At 34.8% G+C, this 19,027-nt stretch overlaps 1 protein-coding gene across 3 annotated transcripts in view; it reads left to right on the top strand.

Moving 5' to 3' along the window:
- Positions 1–19,027, top strand: part of LOC124369265 (SPARC-related modular calcium-binding protein 2) — an 89,926-nt gene that overhangs the window by 35,646 nt on the left and 35,253 nt on the right. For all 3 annotated transcript variants that reach the window (XM_046827168.1, XM_046827186.1, XM_046827176.1), the window contains exons 3-4: positions 15,060–15,266; positions 16,784–16,831. In XM_046827168.1, coding sequence (XP_046683124.1) covers positions 15,060–15,266; positions 16,784–16,831 — 255 coding nt within the window. The remainder of the gene's footprint in view (positions 1–15,059; positions 15,267–16,783; positions 16,832–19,027) is intronic.

Genomic DNA, 19,027 nt, shown 5'->3' with positions numbered 1-19,027 from the left:
GCTGTTGATGGGAAGCATGTGCTGATAAGAAGACCACCAAACTCAACCTCAGAATTTTACAACTACAAAGGGACCTACAGTATAGTACTGTTAGCCTTAGTAGATGCTGACTATTGCTTCAGATACATAGACGTAGGTAGTGATGGTCGAGCGAGTGACAGCACCATATTCCAGACTTCTACTTTAAACTGTGCACTAGAGCAAAATTTGTTTAAATTGGCCAGAGGGAGGGGTTTTTAGTAGGAGACGATATCTTCCCTTTGGGAAGTAACTTGCTGAAACCATACGCTCATAGAAAGCTAACACTCCAAGAGAGGATTTTCAACTACCGCTTATCAAGAGCTAGGCGAGTTGTAGAAAACGCATTCGGGATTTTATCGTCAAGGTTTCGTGTATTCAACACTCCGATCGCACTCAAGGTAGATACAGCTGAGCTTCTAACTAAAGCTTGTTGCTCAATCCACAACTGGCTTAGAATGACAGCTAGTCGGGCGTATTTACCACCAGGATCAGTGGACGAGGGAGGACATCATTACGGGCCAACTCCACCGTGGCTCGTGGCGGGATGTACCTACTACATTGAGCCCGATGGAAAAAGCAATACTGTATAAATCCAATAACTATGCACAGGATGGAGAAGATGTCCGCTATGCATATCTTATGCTTTCATGTCCCATATGGCTGTACCGTGGCAGAAGAAAGCTGTTGGCCTAAGTAAATAAAAATGGACATTGATGGAATGGTAATATAGTACCATGAAATGTGACTGTAAATATCATATGTTTTCTCTTATTTTACAATTATGTAAATATATTATACCAACAATGTTGCGTTCATTATTTTAATCAACTACTGGTAATAAGTATAAGTACAGATTATAATGTTTATTTATATTAATTTCGTAATTACCAAACAGGACTGAACTGTAATGTACTAAAACTGAAAGATAAAATACCTTAATTACATGTGAAACAGAAAGGTTAATCATGTATAATTTGTTTTTAAAATTGTTTGATATAATTAATTTAAAAATAATTCAAACATGCTTAATTTTCAGTTTCCTATTTCGTTTCAATATTTTTATCTCTTAATTGTTGTGCATTACAAGTTTGGTAGTTCTGATTTCCAGAAAAATAAAAAGGCAGGGCATAAACAAGAATATGATGTTTTTATGTACTCTTACATACCGTATTTGATTTAATACAAAACTGTTTTTTTAAACGAGCCTTTTTAACCCATCTTCAGGATAAAAAAGGCTTGCTGACTTGAAGTTTGACCTGTCTATGATTAATTAATCATGTACAGTAATTAACTTACCATACTTGAAGATGATTGCCTCCCGGATAACACGCTATTCCAGAAAGCGTCTGCTGCACCAAACCAAACCAACTTAGGTTTTATACACCTCACTTGCCCCGGCACCACTCTTCTTCGACTTCTTTACTTTGTTCAGTTCATTACGATATGCATCACGTAAGTTCTTAATTTTTTTCTTCAGCACATCTTCAGTCACTATTATTCCATTAAGTCTGAGTTCATCAAGCAATTTGGCAAACGCCTGTTGCTTCGAGTCGCGTTTTAGATATTCAGGTGACCTAATGTCCCACAAACACTCATGCTTTCTGTAAATTTCAAGGAAAGTAACAATTTGGTCACTAACTCCACTTCACACTATCGGCCATCTTTTAGTATAGAATCCGTATAAACTGACAAAACGTTATATAAAAGGAGCAAAACACAACCACGAGTCGTCAGATCGCAAGCTACCGGCTTCTAGTCGGCGATAACACTATTCACACAGGGCGACAGGCTTGCTACCACTCGCGCGGCGAGTGTACCACGTGACACTTCAAGGTCAGCTACTGGCGACTACTCGCCCCAAAAGTTAAAACATGTCCAACTTTCCCTCGCGAGTGAATTTTTACTCGCCGGCGAGTGCTAGTCGCCGCTACTTACTGTTCACACATAGCGATTAGTAGCCGCTACTCTAGTCGCAGCGAGTAAAGTCGCCATGTGTGAACGCCCCTTATAGCATCGTCTTTCTGTCGTGGACAGCCTAATCACTTGGTACCAGGTTGTTTTGAACTTCTATTTTTACCCATCATATGAGATCATATCACTTAATACCGGATCCTCTAATACATAATTTTCCCATCGTAAACGATTACATCACTCGGTAACGGATTCTTCGTTCTCCCATCGTAATAGATTACATTACTCGGTAAGGGATGCTCCCAACACGTTCTTCCATCGTAAACGATTACATCACTCAGTAACGGATGCTCTCAAACACGTTCTTCCACCGTAAACGATTACATCGCTTAGTGCCGGATCCTTTCAGATTATGGAAGTCTCAGAGATTTCGCTATTTACATCTCGGATGCTTACTGGAATCAAGGTTCTCAGATACAACCACGTGAGATTCAGTAGAAGCTAGATGACCAGAGCTGCATGTGTTCCGATAGTTTATTTACGAGACGAAGTCTAGCGAATTAAAAACAGACTGTGTCGAGGAAAGATCTATTAAACCTTTATGTTTGTCAATCCTATTCACTCACTATTTATTCTCTCAGGTTGCTGGCAATGTGTTAATAATTTTACTTCTTTGGCATTTTTTGAACTGCAAAAGTCCATTTTAACCCATAAGAGAATGATTTTATTTTGATTGGGTTTGAGATTTTAATCTGTGGTAAGTCCTCCATTCAAGAGCAGTACACAGGACATGAGGCCGCTATAGAAAGCTGCCCCCGGCTGTTATTGTAGGAATGTTGTCCGTCCGTCTGGCTGTCCGTCTGTCCTCATTTAGTCCTTGGAATAACACGCGAGCAAGTATCTTCTGGTGAACGGCTAATAAATATTTATAAAACATTCGCGTTTTCTTCAATCCTTTAGTTGGAATTTACGACAACTCTGCTGTAAGTTGGTTTGATTTCGAAGTTTAAGAAAAGTTATTTTCTGCAAGCATTGATGTAAAACTGTTTGAGCGCTTTTAATTCACACTTAAAACTTAGTATGGAACAAATGACTACCGGTAGGCCATTGGATATCAGCCATATATTGTACCACGTGACACAGTACCAATCTCTTGTAGGCCTATATGCAATTGTTGCAATTCAGTCAGACCTTTTGTTTGATATTGCGGTTACATTATATCTAAAACAATGTGCTGTGCATATATAATCACACAAACGTGTTGAGTAACAAAATTGACGCTTCACTACTGTTAGAAACCTCTTATATAATCAGTACAGTAGAGCTGTAATCAACCAGGCCGAATGTTATGATAGTAATGAAATATCTGTAATTTTTAAAAGTGGTTTGCATGCTGTTGTGCATGGTACACCAGCTGGAGACATTTCATGCGCTTCCACATTGATACGAATACAGCTCGATTCGGAAGCAAGTTAAATTTTGCAATAGGCAAAATTATTTCACATGAGTTCTATCATGTAGTTCCTTCTCCCTTATTTATGTAATTTTCAACATTTAGTTTATGGTGCTGCATGTAAAAAGAGCAATTACGGTTATGGGATAGGACTCCGTGATACGTTATTAACCACTAATTTGTTTAAACTAAGAAGCCTTTCTGTGAATCTGTTGCTATTACTAAAGCTGTTCTGCAGATTCCAGTGACGATGTTTGGAATGTAAGATGTTTAATAAATTACACCATTTCGTATGAGAGATGGTAAGCAATTTATTAGAATATTTCTTAATTTTAACTGTTTTGGGGCAACTCGACACCGGCAGGGACGTATCTACAGAGAGCTCGGCTCAGCTGGAAATAAAAATAACTTGACAATTTAAAAATATTCATTTGAAGATGATTTGGAATGCCATGTAGCAATAAATACTAAACCGTTTTGTTGGTTCTAGTATTAACTTAATGGCAGTAAAGTTGTTTAGACACTCAACAAACAATAATTGTGACCTCGTGTGCTTTATAAGTATTTCTAAGTGCTACATTTTGGGTTAGTGTTATATTCACTGCTTAGCGGCATGCTTGTCTGTACGAGCTGCGAAACCAACATGCCGTGATAAAATCTCTTTTTTATCTTGAGGTATTTTATATGTGTTCATTTCGACTCCTCAATTCCGTTGGGAGTAGCGTGCATTTGAGTACAGCTTTAAACGCTATGGAGGTAATACACAGCCAATAACATTTATAAATACGTATTTGGCAGGACGATGTGTTTAATACTGTACAAGTTATCGAACATTTATAATATGTAGGTACCGTGCAATAGTTTCGTGTTTCTGTGTGTATGAACTTATAATACAACAGTCTTGAGGTCGAGTAAATGCTGCCGCCGTACCTTTAAATTACACGGAAAATATCAACGGGCGTATGGCAAGCATTATTTATATCACCAGAATAATGAAAACCAATTTTTTTATATTGTACATCTATCTATATAAATAAAAATGAATTTCCGTTCGTTAGTCTTGCTAAAACTCGAGAACGGCTGAACCGATTTGGCTAATTTTGGTCTTGAGTTGTTTGAGGAAGTCCAGGGAAGGTTTAAAAGGTCAGAAACATTACAAGAGTTTGTCAGAATATTTAATAATTCAGGAAAATATTTGTAATATTTACGACAGGTAATCCAAACTTAACTGACCCTAAACAGCTGTTGACACTTTCTGCTGAAGTTCACAAAAGTCACAGAAATATTTGTTTATATTAAAATTTTATAAACTATTAAATAACTATACAATGCTTGATCAGTAGTGTTATGCTGATTACAAATACAAATTATTATCCAATTCTTATTTTAGATTGCACCAATGACGAATAAACCATCTAATGCGTTGAAAATAATATTTAAACGGTGTTCTAATACCCACCTGTAAGAAAGCTGCGAATGTTTTTTTGCACATAAGGTTGATACTGGATGTATCCCTTAACAATTTTACTGTAGTTAAAGGAAAAGCAAAGGGATGGCACGTTCTTTCCCTAATATCAGAAGCTGAATACAAGCGACGGAAGTAGATGCATTATTACTAAAGTAATCTTATTAAAAAATTGTAGGGTTCCATCATATTACACCATGAATCCTTTCAATAAGAAAGCTATGATTTTCGATTTAAAAGTTGAAGCGTGTGAAGCCGCGGTAAATGCTAGAAAACGTATTTTCTTAAATTTCTCGGCACTTGAAAAATCGGCACTTGAATCAGCAACATAATATGTTAGATTAATTGATATTATTTATAAACCCGGCTTCCTAATGATGTCTTCACTTTGCTCGCTAGGACCTGACGGCGTGGCGGGTGGCCTCCGTGACTCGGACAAGTTTGGCACAGCCAGAATATTGCCGATGTTGTACCCCTGATTTTCTTCTCTCATCCAAATATTTTAATTCTTCACCAGTTAAATTAAGTTATGAAAATGTTATTCCTTCAGATGATGATGATGATAGCATTGTTGAGACGAACTTCGGTTTTGATAACAATTGTTGTTTCACTTGAGTTTTTTGTTCCTTGACCCTGTTAATTCTTATTATGCGGCTCAAATTGTGACCGCACTTGATACAAAAGTTGAAAGTATCAGCGGTTATTGTCAAACATTCGTCGCATCTTAACAATTTTTTAGTGCAACTGGGACAGGTAGTTATTTTATTCTGCCGTTCTATCCACTTTTTACAAAAGGGACAATGCATTGTAAAAGTTCTTCTTCTAAAAAAAGAAATCAATCAATCAATTTAAAGGAAAGTGACTATCACGTTACAAACGGATTCAGCCAATTATAAAAACAAAGCGATCTGTCACTTGATCTGACAGAAATTTAAAACACCTTTTTAAAGACACCTTTATGTTGTTTTTATTAATTATTGTGGCATTGTTCAACAGCTGCGGTGTAGAAGGCGCTGTATTCATTGAATTTTGAACAGTTCTAAGATGCCATAGCATGGCCTATACTATGATGATGATGCCTTTATAAAGTTACCGGTTCTGCAATACATAATTAGGGTTTAAATTAATATGGTTTATGGTAAGAGGTAAGTGAAACGAAGTTCACCGGGTCAGCTAGTATATTATAAAATATTGCAATTGCTTTGTCCTTCAGCACCTTTCAGAGTTAAAATCCTATGCTTTATAACTTGAACAATCATAATATTCTAATTTTGCAAGGCTTCAAAACAGTCAAAAACAGACTGATTTAATTTAATTTTATGTTTCCAAATCAATCTATTTCTATAAAACCTACCTAAAAGTGTAATATTAGTAAGATAAATAGTTGATTTATAACAGAAAAATGGTTAAGGGTTAACTCCATAAGGAGTTTTATTGGCATCCTGCATCAACTTCCTCTTCTAGTTGGCAGGGCACTGGATTTATTCCCCATAACCCACGATGTACCCCATAATAAAAATCTTAGCAATGCCTCTAGAGTTCACTTATATGTAATACAAATATTTATCATCCCATGTTTTGACTATGATCTATTCTAGTAAGTCATAGAATGAAGATGTATGAACAGTAGTACACGTTTGTGCTAAGAAGGAATGAAGTCTGTCAGTCATGTATATAAGCGATAAGTGTCTCGACAAGGAATTTTTGTGTGCAAAACGAACACAAAATGTATTTATATCTTCGTTGATTGACACCAGGTATTGTGGTTCCCATAAACGAAAGTTATATTACACTCTCAGGTTCTCGATGGATATAGGATTTTCTACACTATTTATCAAACCGCGAAGGAGAACAAGTGCATCTGATGGAATGCGGCCATAACTGAAGGAGTCGGTCAGCTGGCCGCCCCGGCACAGCACAGCTGACCGTCGTCAGGTGAAAATTTATTGCTGCTCCACACCTGGGCTCCTTCTTCCACAGACTACTGATCGTCGCTGCGGTCTGCAAGAAACGTATTCAGGCGTTACGGTTATCACAACCATTTGCTTGTGATGATAGGTAACTAACTAATGCTTATTTTTACTCGTTTCACAGTTTAGTAGTTTGTCCAGTGTTCGTCATCTTTTTTTATTTTTTGGCGACGAGCGGTCTGTGTTGTACACTCTTCGGGGTTGGGAGCCCAGGCATTACAACCAAGTACCAAAAGGCTTTGAAACTATTGTTTTGAGATTAAATGGGTGTCAGTGACCACTATTCTCTACTACCGCCAGATTTTGCTACTCTACAATGAAGACGTAATAATTATTGGGACTAAATAGGTTAATTTAAAACTTGTTGTCCTTGTCAACCATCTCCGTCCGTACTTTAACTTTAACTAAGTATGAATTATTATGATTTTCTTTGTCAGTCTTTCAACTTAAGTCTCATATAAATGAGAATTTATTATAAAATTAAACACTCAAACAGTAAACAAATTTTTCAAATCACATCTGTAATTTTATTTCATGAAAACAGCAATACACATTACTTGATGTATTGAGTATATTTGTTACGAATGTGTAAAAGAACGCACGAAATAGTACCCTGCTACTTTAGAAACTGCCAGATCAGTAGAAGTGAGAGAGCAGTGAGCAGGTTGGATAGATAACTAATTACCGGTATATGGAGTAGAGTGGAAATGGGCAAGCGGGCAGCTTATCGCAGAAACTGTAGAAAACCCAGACACGATATTGTCCATGCGATCTAGCGGCCACAGTTTGCGATACTGACGTAAGCACAATTAATAGTCTGAAAGTAGAAGTGATCGGAGAGAGACAAGGCGGACATCTGTTATTGTAGTGTGGAATTGTTGTGAAACTGTCCAGGTTGAAAGTACTGTAGTAGTAGGCTGGAAGTAGAAGTGAGACAAGGCGAACATCTGTTATTGTAGTGTGGAATTGTTGTGAAACTGTCCAGGTTGAAAGTACTGTAGTAGTAGGCTGGAAGTAGAATTGATCGGAGAGAGACAAGGCGGACATCTGTTATTGTAGTGTGGAATTGTTGTGAAACTGTCCAGGTTGAAAGTACTGTAGTAGTAGGCTGGAAGTAGAAGTGAGACAAGGCGAACATCTGTTATTGTAGTGTGGAATTGTTGTGAAACTGTCCAGGTTGAAAGTACTGTAGTAGTAGGCTGGAAGTAGAAGTGAGACAAGGCGAACATCTGTTATTGTAGCGTGGAATTGTTGTGAAACTGTCCAGGTTGAAAGTACTGTAGTATAGTAGGCTGAAAGTAGAAGTGAGACAAGGCGGACATCTGTTATTGTAGCGTGGAATTGTTGTGAAACTGTCCAGGTTGAAAGTACTGTAGTAGTAGGCTAGAAGTAGAAGTGAGACAAGGCGGACATCTGTTATTGTAGCGTGGAATTGTTGTGAAACTGTCCAGGTTGAAAGTACTGTAGTAGTAGGCTGGAAGTAGAAGTGAGACAAGGCGGACATCTGTTATTGTAGCGTGGAATTGTTGTGAAACTGTCCAGGTTGAAAGTACTGTAGTAGTAGGCTGGAAGTAGAAGTGAGACAAGGCGCACATATGTTATTGTATAGTGGAACTGTCCAGGTTGAAACTACTGTAGTAATAGGCTGGAAGTAGAAGTGAGACAAGGCGGACATCTGTTATTGTAGCGTGGAATTGTTGTGAAACTGTCCAGGTTGAAAGTACTGTAGTAGTAGGCTGGAAGTAGAAGTGATACAAGGCGGACATCTGTTATTGTAGCGTGGAATTGTTGTGAAACTGTCCAGGTTGAAAGTACTGTAGTAGTAGTAGGCTGGAAGTAGAAGTGAGACAAGGCGGACATCTGTTATTGTAGCGTGGAATGGTTGTGAAACTGTCCAGGTTGAAAGTACTGTAGTAGTAGGCTGGAAGTAGGAGTGAGACAAGGCGGACATCTGTTATTGTAGCGTGGAATTGTTGTGAAACTGTCCAGGTTGAAAGTACTATAGTATAGTAGGCTGGAAGTAGAAGTGAGACAAGGCAGACAGCGCGCCGCCTCATCGCAGTCTCCATTCGTCCTTGACCATTGTTGCCGACAGGTTCACAACGGGCCACCCCTCGTCCCCCTCCACACTGCTGGCCTGTCTACTGTTCCTGCTCCGCTCGTTGTAGTCGTGAAGGAAGACACGCTTCATCATTCCTCGAAAACAACCGACCGTTTACTAACTGACCAAAGAGATATAAACTTGTTCCCAGCCATTTCCCTCTCATTCTTTGTTCTTTCCCTCCCGTTACTAGAAAAGATGGGTATTATGTGATGGTTTCCTAGCAAACGTCTATTATGGAACCTCTTATGTTATACAAGTGGTTTTTGGAAAATGTGTACGGCGTTACCAAACGATTGACCGATCTTAATCAAATATGACACACGAGAGCATTTTGTAAATTGTAGTCATTTATCTACATTTGTATGTAAAAATTTAGAAATTACACACTTACATATAAAAAAAGAAATTCCCTATATATCCGTTTTAAGAATTAATTTTAATTTTCGTATTTTTGGTCTTAAAATTTAAGAAAAAACACGATTTTTACTATTTATACATCTTTAAACAGTTGTAAATGTTATATGTCAAATATGTATAAAAATTATCTTGTTAAAAAAAAATACAAGACTTCCAGTCTGCATGGAAGGTTTCACGTTCCCCCACAGCGGACAACATTCTGGCTTGGAGAGCGACTCCAAACAGACCAATGTTTACCATGTTCAATTTCAATATAGAGATAGTAGAGGCGAAGTTTCAAACAAAATTTCATCTAGCTTAATTGATTTGTTGGAATCTATTTCCGTTACCATCTGGTCGGAGAGACTGCATAAATTAAAAGATCTGCTACTAAAACTTTCAAAAGAATTTAAAAAAATCTAACCAAAATTTTACTGTACAATAGTGTACAAAATTCAAATATATATTTTAGTACACTGTCTTGGTAGCCATTTTACAGTATTGAAACTATGACATTTTGTCTATGGCCATTTTAATTTACAATGAAGAGTACCACCAGTCACTTGTCCAGTTTATCTTTGCTTGAATTTAAATGTTTATCTTTGAAAATTAAATATTCCTTTGCTTGAAACATAATTTTATTCATACGCATCCAGTCGCGAAGGAGTAACCTGTTCGATGGTTGACTTATATTTTGCGAAACTCCATAATTTAGGATGTGCTTGATGCGACAACAATTTCAAATTGCCACTCATCTAGTGCTGCTATCAAAACTGCACGCCATTTTTTCTAGTCGCACTTTTGTAGCTAATGTAAGCAAAATCCATTAATTAGAGATTAAAGTTTACATTTGTCACCTAATAACTACATGGGGTACCTAACATTAAAAAAACCCAAGTATTATTGTATATATTGACTGGATATTTTACAAATAAGTAAGGATAGGTATTTATCAAATTAAAAACGTTTAAAAGTCAAACGCTTTGCATTGTTTGATATGGTGGTTCTTCTTCCTACGCCAGTGGCACCTGGGAAAACATTCTAAACCTATTTGTAATTTTTACCCGGAAATCGACCCATTGACCTTTCTGCAGAGAACCAAAGCCTTATCCCCAGATTACAATGTAGGTAGTATGGTATGGTACATAGATGATTGCGGGCTATCCTCGACCAATTTCTTTTTGTGTCATTTTGAATGTTTTAAAGTTCATTTTTTATGAAACCAGTTTTATTAATGGTAGGTAGAACATTTCAGCGTGATCTTAGAAATGTGTTCAAACTAAGATTATTTCTAAGAAGTTTATTAATGTGGTTTGAGTTTAAGAAAACATGTATGTTTTTAAATTACATTTTTACGTATCTTACATCTACAGATAATAAGTCTCGATCATTACAGTATGTTGGCGTGGTTCTTCTGGATCATAATGATTTAATTTATAAGGGATAAATAATTAAAGTGATCATTAAATAATAAAAGGTATTGGAATGGCGACTGTATTACAAGAGTTAAATATGAATCCACTTTGCTTGGTGGATAAATAAACTTAGAACTGCCTGCAGATAAGTTTCTACGATTGGTGTTGCACTCGTGTACGACAAATAATCTCAATTATTCGAAGGCGCGAACATATATCAAAAGAAATAATTATAATGAACTGGCCACAGTTACTTTACGAGTTCGCGCTGCAGCGTCACTAATAGGGCCTATGCATTCTGTCTAGCGATACACCAGCTGGCCCTATAAAAAGATATAAATTTAAAAATTTGTACTTTCTCTTATAAACTCCCCATATAGATTCGACATTTCTGAGGCCATTAAATGATAGTTTCCTTTGCCCCTTCTGATGATACCACTATATATGATGGATACGTATTTTTAACGATCGCAAGGTGGCTTCACGCATAGTTGAAGCTGTTATGACTAAACTCTCGTTTTCCCTTAATTTATTGAGTTAGGGTTTGATATAAACCATAACACTTTATTAAAAAATAACAACACAATAAATTACTAGAACATACTTGAAAATGAGGAGTTACCTTTTAAGTAGTTGAATATTATGTATAGGCTACACATTTTAGTGAATTTAAAACAGTTAAATGAATTTTTCAGTTGTTTGCCACATGCCATGTGACACAGTATAATTGATATATTTTAACAATATTATTTTTATTTGTACCACTTTGCTATTTATGTAGGTTTTGAAGTAACAATTTCAAAGCTGACCATTTTAGTACTTGCAATAAGTAGTTTCTAAGAAGACGGCCTGTGAACTAAACATTGTTTTTCAGTATGAAATGTATACCGGTGCTAATTAAGTGATAGCTGAAGAATTAAGAATTTTACAAACACTTTGCAGTGTAAAGTTACAATTGATTATAACAAAGTAATATAATCTATATATATAAAAATGAATGTTTGTATGTTTGTCCTTTATGGAATCATGAACTATTGGACCGATCATGATGAAAATTTGTACGTATATGTATTTTTCCACGGAGAAGGTTTATAAGCTATGCCCATCCCTTTCCCGATTCAGGATTCCGCCCCACTGGTTACAGAAATACCCATAAGAAATGCATTGCAGCAAACATATGTTAACGTCTTTTCAAATTTTTAATCAGCTGTTCTTTGTAAACACATATTACACTTATAGTTTTAAAGCATAGAGTAAGCTTAAGAGAAACGACAAATTTTGTTTAAACTGTTTTTGCAATCACTGTTAAACATAGACTTTACTATCCAGATAATACAATTCAAATTTGACGTAAAAATTCACCTTTAACTGCAATATTTATTTAATATAAACCATGCTCATGCTTGATCAGAAGAGTAATGCAGATATCATAATTACTATCTTACGTTGGCTACAAATATAAAGAATGTTATAAAATCAACCTTAGTTGTTTTTTTTGACAGAAGTATGGTTCTCAAAACTCCGTGTGTACATATTCTCTCGATCGAGACAACAAAGCAAGCTCAATCGTGGCATCGGAGATATAACTAATTTAATCTAAAATTTATTATAGTAAAAAAAAAATTTACTAAGTAATATAAGGACTTCGGTTCTTAAGATTTGCGTGCGAAGCCGTGGGTAACAGCTAGATAGAGGCAGGAATATGGTACATACCTTCATAATACGCCCAAGAGGCTCACGATGGAACGACTATCAATTATCTCAGCAATGTTTAGAATGTGATAGAAAAAGAATAAGTGAATATAGTGTACTGTTTTCAACGGGAAATTGCGTGCGAAGCCGCGGGCAACTTTTGCAAAAAATTATTGAAATGCGCAGCAAAGCGCGCCGGGCCCGCTAGTCTATATATATAAAAATGAATGTTTGTATGTTTGTCCTTTATGGAATCGTGAACTATTGGACCGATCATTATGAAAATGTGTATGTATATGTATTTTTCGACGGAGAAGGTTTATATACTATGCCTATTGATGTATCTCGCCACCAGACGGTACTGCATATGTTAAAAGTTTTTAAAGGGCCTGCACACTATAACCTGCGATTACGAGACAGTTACGTATATTAAATAGCAAAAAACTATTTGAAGGCGCTAAGCTTTGATGTATATTTGTCTTCAAAATACATTTCTGGTTGAACTTAAAGCTTGAGGGCACTTTATAATAAAGTAAATGTACGTAGACAATGGCTATAAAAAATACACTTTTGACAAATTTTCTTGATCGTGGCAAAAATACAAACTCTACATCGTCGTTGGAAATATAAATCACTTGAACCAGAAGTGCACGTACACGGGCAAAGCTTACGAAAAGCGTGCGAAGCCGCGGGAAACAGCTAGTCTATATATATAAATGGATGTTTGTGTGTTTGTCCTTTATAGACTCAGAAACTATTTGGCCGATCATTATGAAAATTTGTATGTATATGTATTTTTCCACATATAAGGTTTATATGCTATGCCCATTGATGTAACTCACCACCAGGAGGCGCTGCAAAATATACAAGTTATCAAAGCGCCTGCACATTGTAAATTACAATTACGAGATAGTTGTGTATAATAACCACACACTATGTGAAGGCGCTAAGTTTTTATGGATATTTGTCTTTCAAATGAATTTCTGTTTGGCCTTATAGCTTGAATGTTAGACCACTTTATTATTAAGTACATGTACGTGTACAATGGCTATAAACATACACTTTTGGCAGATTTTCTTGATAGTGTCAACAAGGTAAACTCTACATCGGCGTTGACAATATAATTCACTCGAACCAGAAGTGCTCATACACGAGCAAAGCTTACAAAAAGCGTGCGAAGCCGCGGGGAACAGCTAGTAGTGAATAAATAGTAAGTGATACAAGTAATTAAGTTATGTGCTATTTTGAAAGCCTTTCTGAAAACTCTTATCTGCATGAGGTATGTGGCAAACCTTACTTACCTCCCTACGTTTCCTCTAGCAGCCACTTCCTCCTACGATAGCTTTATCAAAAGATAAGGATAGGGTTACTGTTGATTAATTACAAATTTATTACGTATAATAACACCGTTGGATCTTAATATTCACTTTCTGCTTTGTATTCTTGGTGGAAGTGAGTATGTTTTAACGGAAAAGACATTTTCTATACTTCCACATTAAATTTAAAATTTAATGTGGAAGTATAAAAAATGTCTTTTCCATTAATATTCACTCACCACTGGATCTTAATATTCACTATTAATCGTGGTGATCGTGGTGATCGGAGTCTGACTTCCCAGCCCAGAGAATAGACGTATTATTTGGATCTGTTCAGGATGCCACCACATAGCATCCTACTACAATGTATCAATTGGCAAAAGATTTTCGCACTCCTTACTATATCTTTCCATAGACTGTTACATAACCCAAGGCTGAGTAGCTCTAATCCTCAATACTACTTTGAGGATTTAATTTGATTTCGAATCATATATATATATATATATATATATATATATATATATATATATATATATATATATATATATATATATATATATAATTATATATATGATGAAAATTTCAGGATGAGTAAAAAATATTAGTTGAAGCTACAGGCTTATAACAACCTGTTATAGCAGCTGCTAATTTGTTGGGCAGCGGTAACGGCATATACAATAAATGGCAGTTACCCCCAGCTTTGCATGCGGTTTCCTATTAAATGAAAAGGACGTCATGAAGGAAACAAGGAATTTTCGTCACGTTTGCCACCTTTCAGTGATACAAGAAAAACAAATTAGGCATATTTCCAATAAGCATATTCTTTTTAAATGGCATGAATATGGCATTAATGAATAATCTTGAAAATAAGTGATGGCTCTCTCAACCACTCAACCTCATATTGTATACAGTAAATTTACAATAGTTTAATAAAATTGTGGTACATTATTAACTTATTCTTTAAATAGAGAAAACAAAACTGCTTAACCTATAAAAAATTAATTATAATCCAATATGATTGAAGGCTTTGCTAATGATTATGCTTAAATTGATAATAATTTTGTCTGTATAATTGTTCAAGTAAAAAATGTTTGTACAAATATCTGTGTATATTATAACTAAAACATTTAGCAAATTCTATATTTCCATTAAAGTATGAGGCATAGAGAGTGAAGTGGAAGTGGTTATTGTTATACAATAACAGAAATAAATGCAGTAACAGTTCCAAAAATATTCATGCAATGAAAACTTTTAACTCTCATTTAAGCTAAGAATTAAATATAACTTGTTAGTTACAACTAGCCTGAATGTTACAGAGAAGCAGCCATGTTGGGCAGATCAAGGAGCACGGGGAAGCAGCAATGGTACAGACGACGGGTTCATCCCAAGGTGCCTAGCTGATGGAAGGTACGCGCCAGTACAGTGCCATCAGAACACAGGCTACTGCTGGTGCGTCTCAGCCCATGGTGAACCCCTGCCCAACACGTCAGTCCGGCATGCTTGGCCTCGGTGCAACCGCAGAGGCAAGTCTGATGAAGAGTTTACACAATTTTAATGTTACCAGATCAAAGTGATTTTCAGTGCTCTAAAGATATAAGATTGAACAGTATTCTTTATGAAAATGATGTTAATCAATTTTACATTCAGTTGAACCTTTGACTTAAAAAGAATAGACATTGCATCCATGAGGATTATGGGGTTACTAGAAATGTGCGGTAAAGTCTAGTTCTGTTCGGTGTTTTGTATATATGCTATCATACTTAATTTTTTCTCTAGAATTGTAATTCCATTGAAGAACTCATTTTTATGAATAAATCATAGACAATAGAATAAAATATGTGCATTTTTATTATTGTCAGAGTTTACAAAATATAACAGGTTTAGTAGTTATCTGTAATAAACTGTACTTAGTTGTCTACAGACGATTCTGAGTTAAGACATCAAACTCCCTACAGGATCAACCAGAGTTCACTATCTTTTGTGTGCTGCAGGTTGTTAGATACTACACAAATATAACATGTCACTTGGCAGCAGATTTTAGCATTGGATGAAATACCTTCTCATAGACTGTTACATAACCAAAGGTTGATCTTAAAAAGTTGTATTTCAGGAGTTACAAAAGCTATTCGATAATTTTTCTGTTTTTCACTGCCACGATTCTGGTATGATTTGTTTATTTTAATCTAGACTGTACTTATGTGTTATGTTACTTATCTACCCGAGGAAGACATCAGATTATGGATTTTGAAAAGTATTTTTAATGATTTCTTATATCACTGAGCAATGGAAAATATCCAGAAATCCTGTTTCCTTCACAATCTTTCCATCTTCAAAAACAAACTTAAAACAAAGAAAGTTTAATTATAACACTTTTGAATATTGTAGCTAGGTTTAAAGCTTGTTGTTAAAAAGTTGTGGGAGAAGGCTTGAAAATTACACCAGAAAAGAGAAAATAACTTACACAATAGGTATCTTAAGCATTTTGCATTGTGCAGGTCTTGTAAATAGAATACATAATAGGATCTATTATTAATGCAATTAGTTATACGTACATACACACTAGTTTAGTTTAGCCACTAGACAGTGTGTTTCAGCTATCCATCTACCATTAAATTCATCTAGAAAAGTATCTGAAGTGTTATTTTTTTATTCAACTTGATGAGGATGTTCCAACACATATGGTCTTCCTTCTATCAAGGTAATTTTTATTATAAATGTACATTGTGGAAAAATCTATTTCACTTATTTTATCAAAAATAGCAGCCAAAAATGTCTTTAACTCAGAACTGAATTTGCTTTAATTTTATGATGATTGTATTAAAGACTGAACATCCCAAAACATCAGTTAGCCATTTTCGTTTAGTAGGTTTAAAACAAGATCCCACAGTATTGGATTTATAAAAATTACACCCAACAAGCAAAACTCAATTTTAGTAACATAAAATCCCAATTAATAAAAATTTTAAATAGAAGGATGTTAGAAATTTTTAATTGTGTCTATAAGCTTTGATTTGATCTGTTATAATATATTTTTTTACAGGGAAAACGAGAAGGGGTTCACATCCTCGAGAAAGCAAACACAAGAAAGGTATTGTCTTAGGGATTATATTAATTATATTCTGAGTTCTATGCAGTATATTATTTTGAATGAGAAAAACCAAAAGTTAATAGTAAAAAAAAACCGGTAACTAATATAAACTAAGTTGATTCTTTTGGATTTATATGTTTATAGTTATTCCGCAATAAAGCCTAATATAACCTTCTTTCTAATCAGATTTTAAGAAACTTATACACCTCTAATGCTTATAATGCCTCAAATTTACTTATTTCAGACCTGACAGATTCTTCTTAAAATCATATCGTTGTCTGTTAATCAGTCTGTCTGTATGATGACTCTTGATAGAAAGGTCGTAGTGACTTGAAACTTAGTACATGTAGAACATAAAAAAAATATGCAAGAAATTACAAAACTAGTGAAAGTATATTTATTTAATAAAGAAATGGAATTCTAAATTAAAGTGTGGGTTCATAATATAATTGAGATTAAGTATGTTGATTTTTTTAAAGTATGTATATGGAATAAGACTTTGGAGAACAGCTTGTTCTAATGCTGTATGACAATTACATTTCATTAAGAAATATAACTTATGAAATCTTACTTGAGATATTTTTATACACATAAACATTTTTTATATGGAGAGGCCAATCCCCATTTTAGCTTAAATCTGCTTGTCAACCTGGGAGCTCTGTACAAGGATCTTATCAAACAGAATAAGGAGGAGAGTCAGTACAATACAAGGTCGAAGATACTGATAAAAAGTGCTTCCATCACAGCCAGGGTTTGAATCTGTGTTAACTGTAACTTAGATGAAAAGTTTGACGCCTTCCTATAGTTATCTTTGATAAATATATTATAAAAAATCCATATACTTATCTTTAACTGTTTGTATGATTTCAAGATGCCCCCAGTTACTACTTTAAATGCCTCCAATTTCTTGTGTTGTAATCAAAACAGGTTTGATATTTAACAGATATCAAAAAAGTTATCTTAAATGGCTTTACCTAATAAAATTTCAAAATTCAATAGAAAAATTGCACTATCTTCATACTTCTACCAGTTCATCAATGTGAATGGCCAAAGGAAAGGTTTTGTAATCCAATATCCCTTATTAGAGTTAGGCGAGAGAGGTGCAAAACCTATGAACTCATATTTCAAGGTGGTGGGGCAGTGGTAGATCAGCCTTGTTTTTTTGTTTTTTTTTTTTTTTATAGTGATGTCTTAAAAATATAGTTGTTTGGACAATGTAAACCTAAACATCAAATTGTCTACTGGAATTGACTCAAACGTTCTTAACAATATTGTGATTATCCTTGTCATCTGGCTTACTAGCGCACGACACTGTGTATCAGGATCAGGATCTAATATTATTAACTAACTGCCACATTTATTATTCTTAATTTTACTTAACTTAAGCTTCTCTCTGGGAATACCTTTCAATGTTCGTTAGTTGTTATAACAATTCCTAATAAATGAGACAACAATGCTAGATATATTAACTACGCTAGTAATAAAAAAGTATGATAAAAATTGATGAATCAATTTACTGATGATGTATATTTTTATTGTATATTTAAATATATTTTATGTAATTTACAGTTTTCTATGATATTTATAAACGCTTTTGTGATAAAAATAAAGGAATACCGTAATTAACAGTAAAAGTCTTAATAACTTTCCTAATATAACTTACAAGTATCATGATTTAAAGCTAGATACTACATGATGGAAAAAATAACCATGCCAATAACTGATAGAAGTTACATCTCAGTCTTGGTGTTGTTAAAAAGAGCAGTGCATTTCATGTAGATATTAGTTACTAACAACCATAATAGGTCTAAACATAGATTCCAATACTTTTAATTTTATTCCTGAGAGATAAAATTTTATAAAGGCAACAGAAAAAAAGACGAAGGAAAAATCTAAAAACTGGAAGTTTCTTGAAAAAAGGAATTATGATGAGGAATTATTGATAGAAAAACAGCTGCAAATTGAAGGATGTCAAAATATAAAAGTTCATATTTCCAATAAAATGAAGTATACTTTACTGAGAGGCAAAGTTAGGACTATATATCCTCTCTAACACTTAACCTGAAATAATTAAGTAACATATGTACATTAAATAACTAAACATAATTCATTTTTTTATAATAAAACAATGAAAAGGTGGTGTTTTCTTCTGACAGAAAGGTGTCACTATTAAATTGTTTGAGTAGTGACTAAGGT

This window comes from Homalodisca vitripennis, chromosome 1 (genome assembly GCF_021130785.1).
Source record: "Homalodisca vitripennis isolate AUS2020 chromosome 1, UT_GWSS_2.1, whole genome shotgun sequence".
Taxonomy (NCBI): Eukaryota; Metazoa; Arthropoda; class Insecta; order Hemiptera; family Cicadellidae; genus Homalodisca; species Homalodisca vitripennis.
Note: the sequence above shows the minus strand (reverse complement) of the source record. Positions and strands in the feature narration are given on the sequence as shown.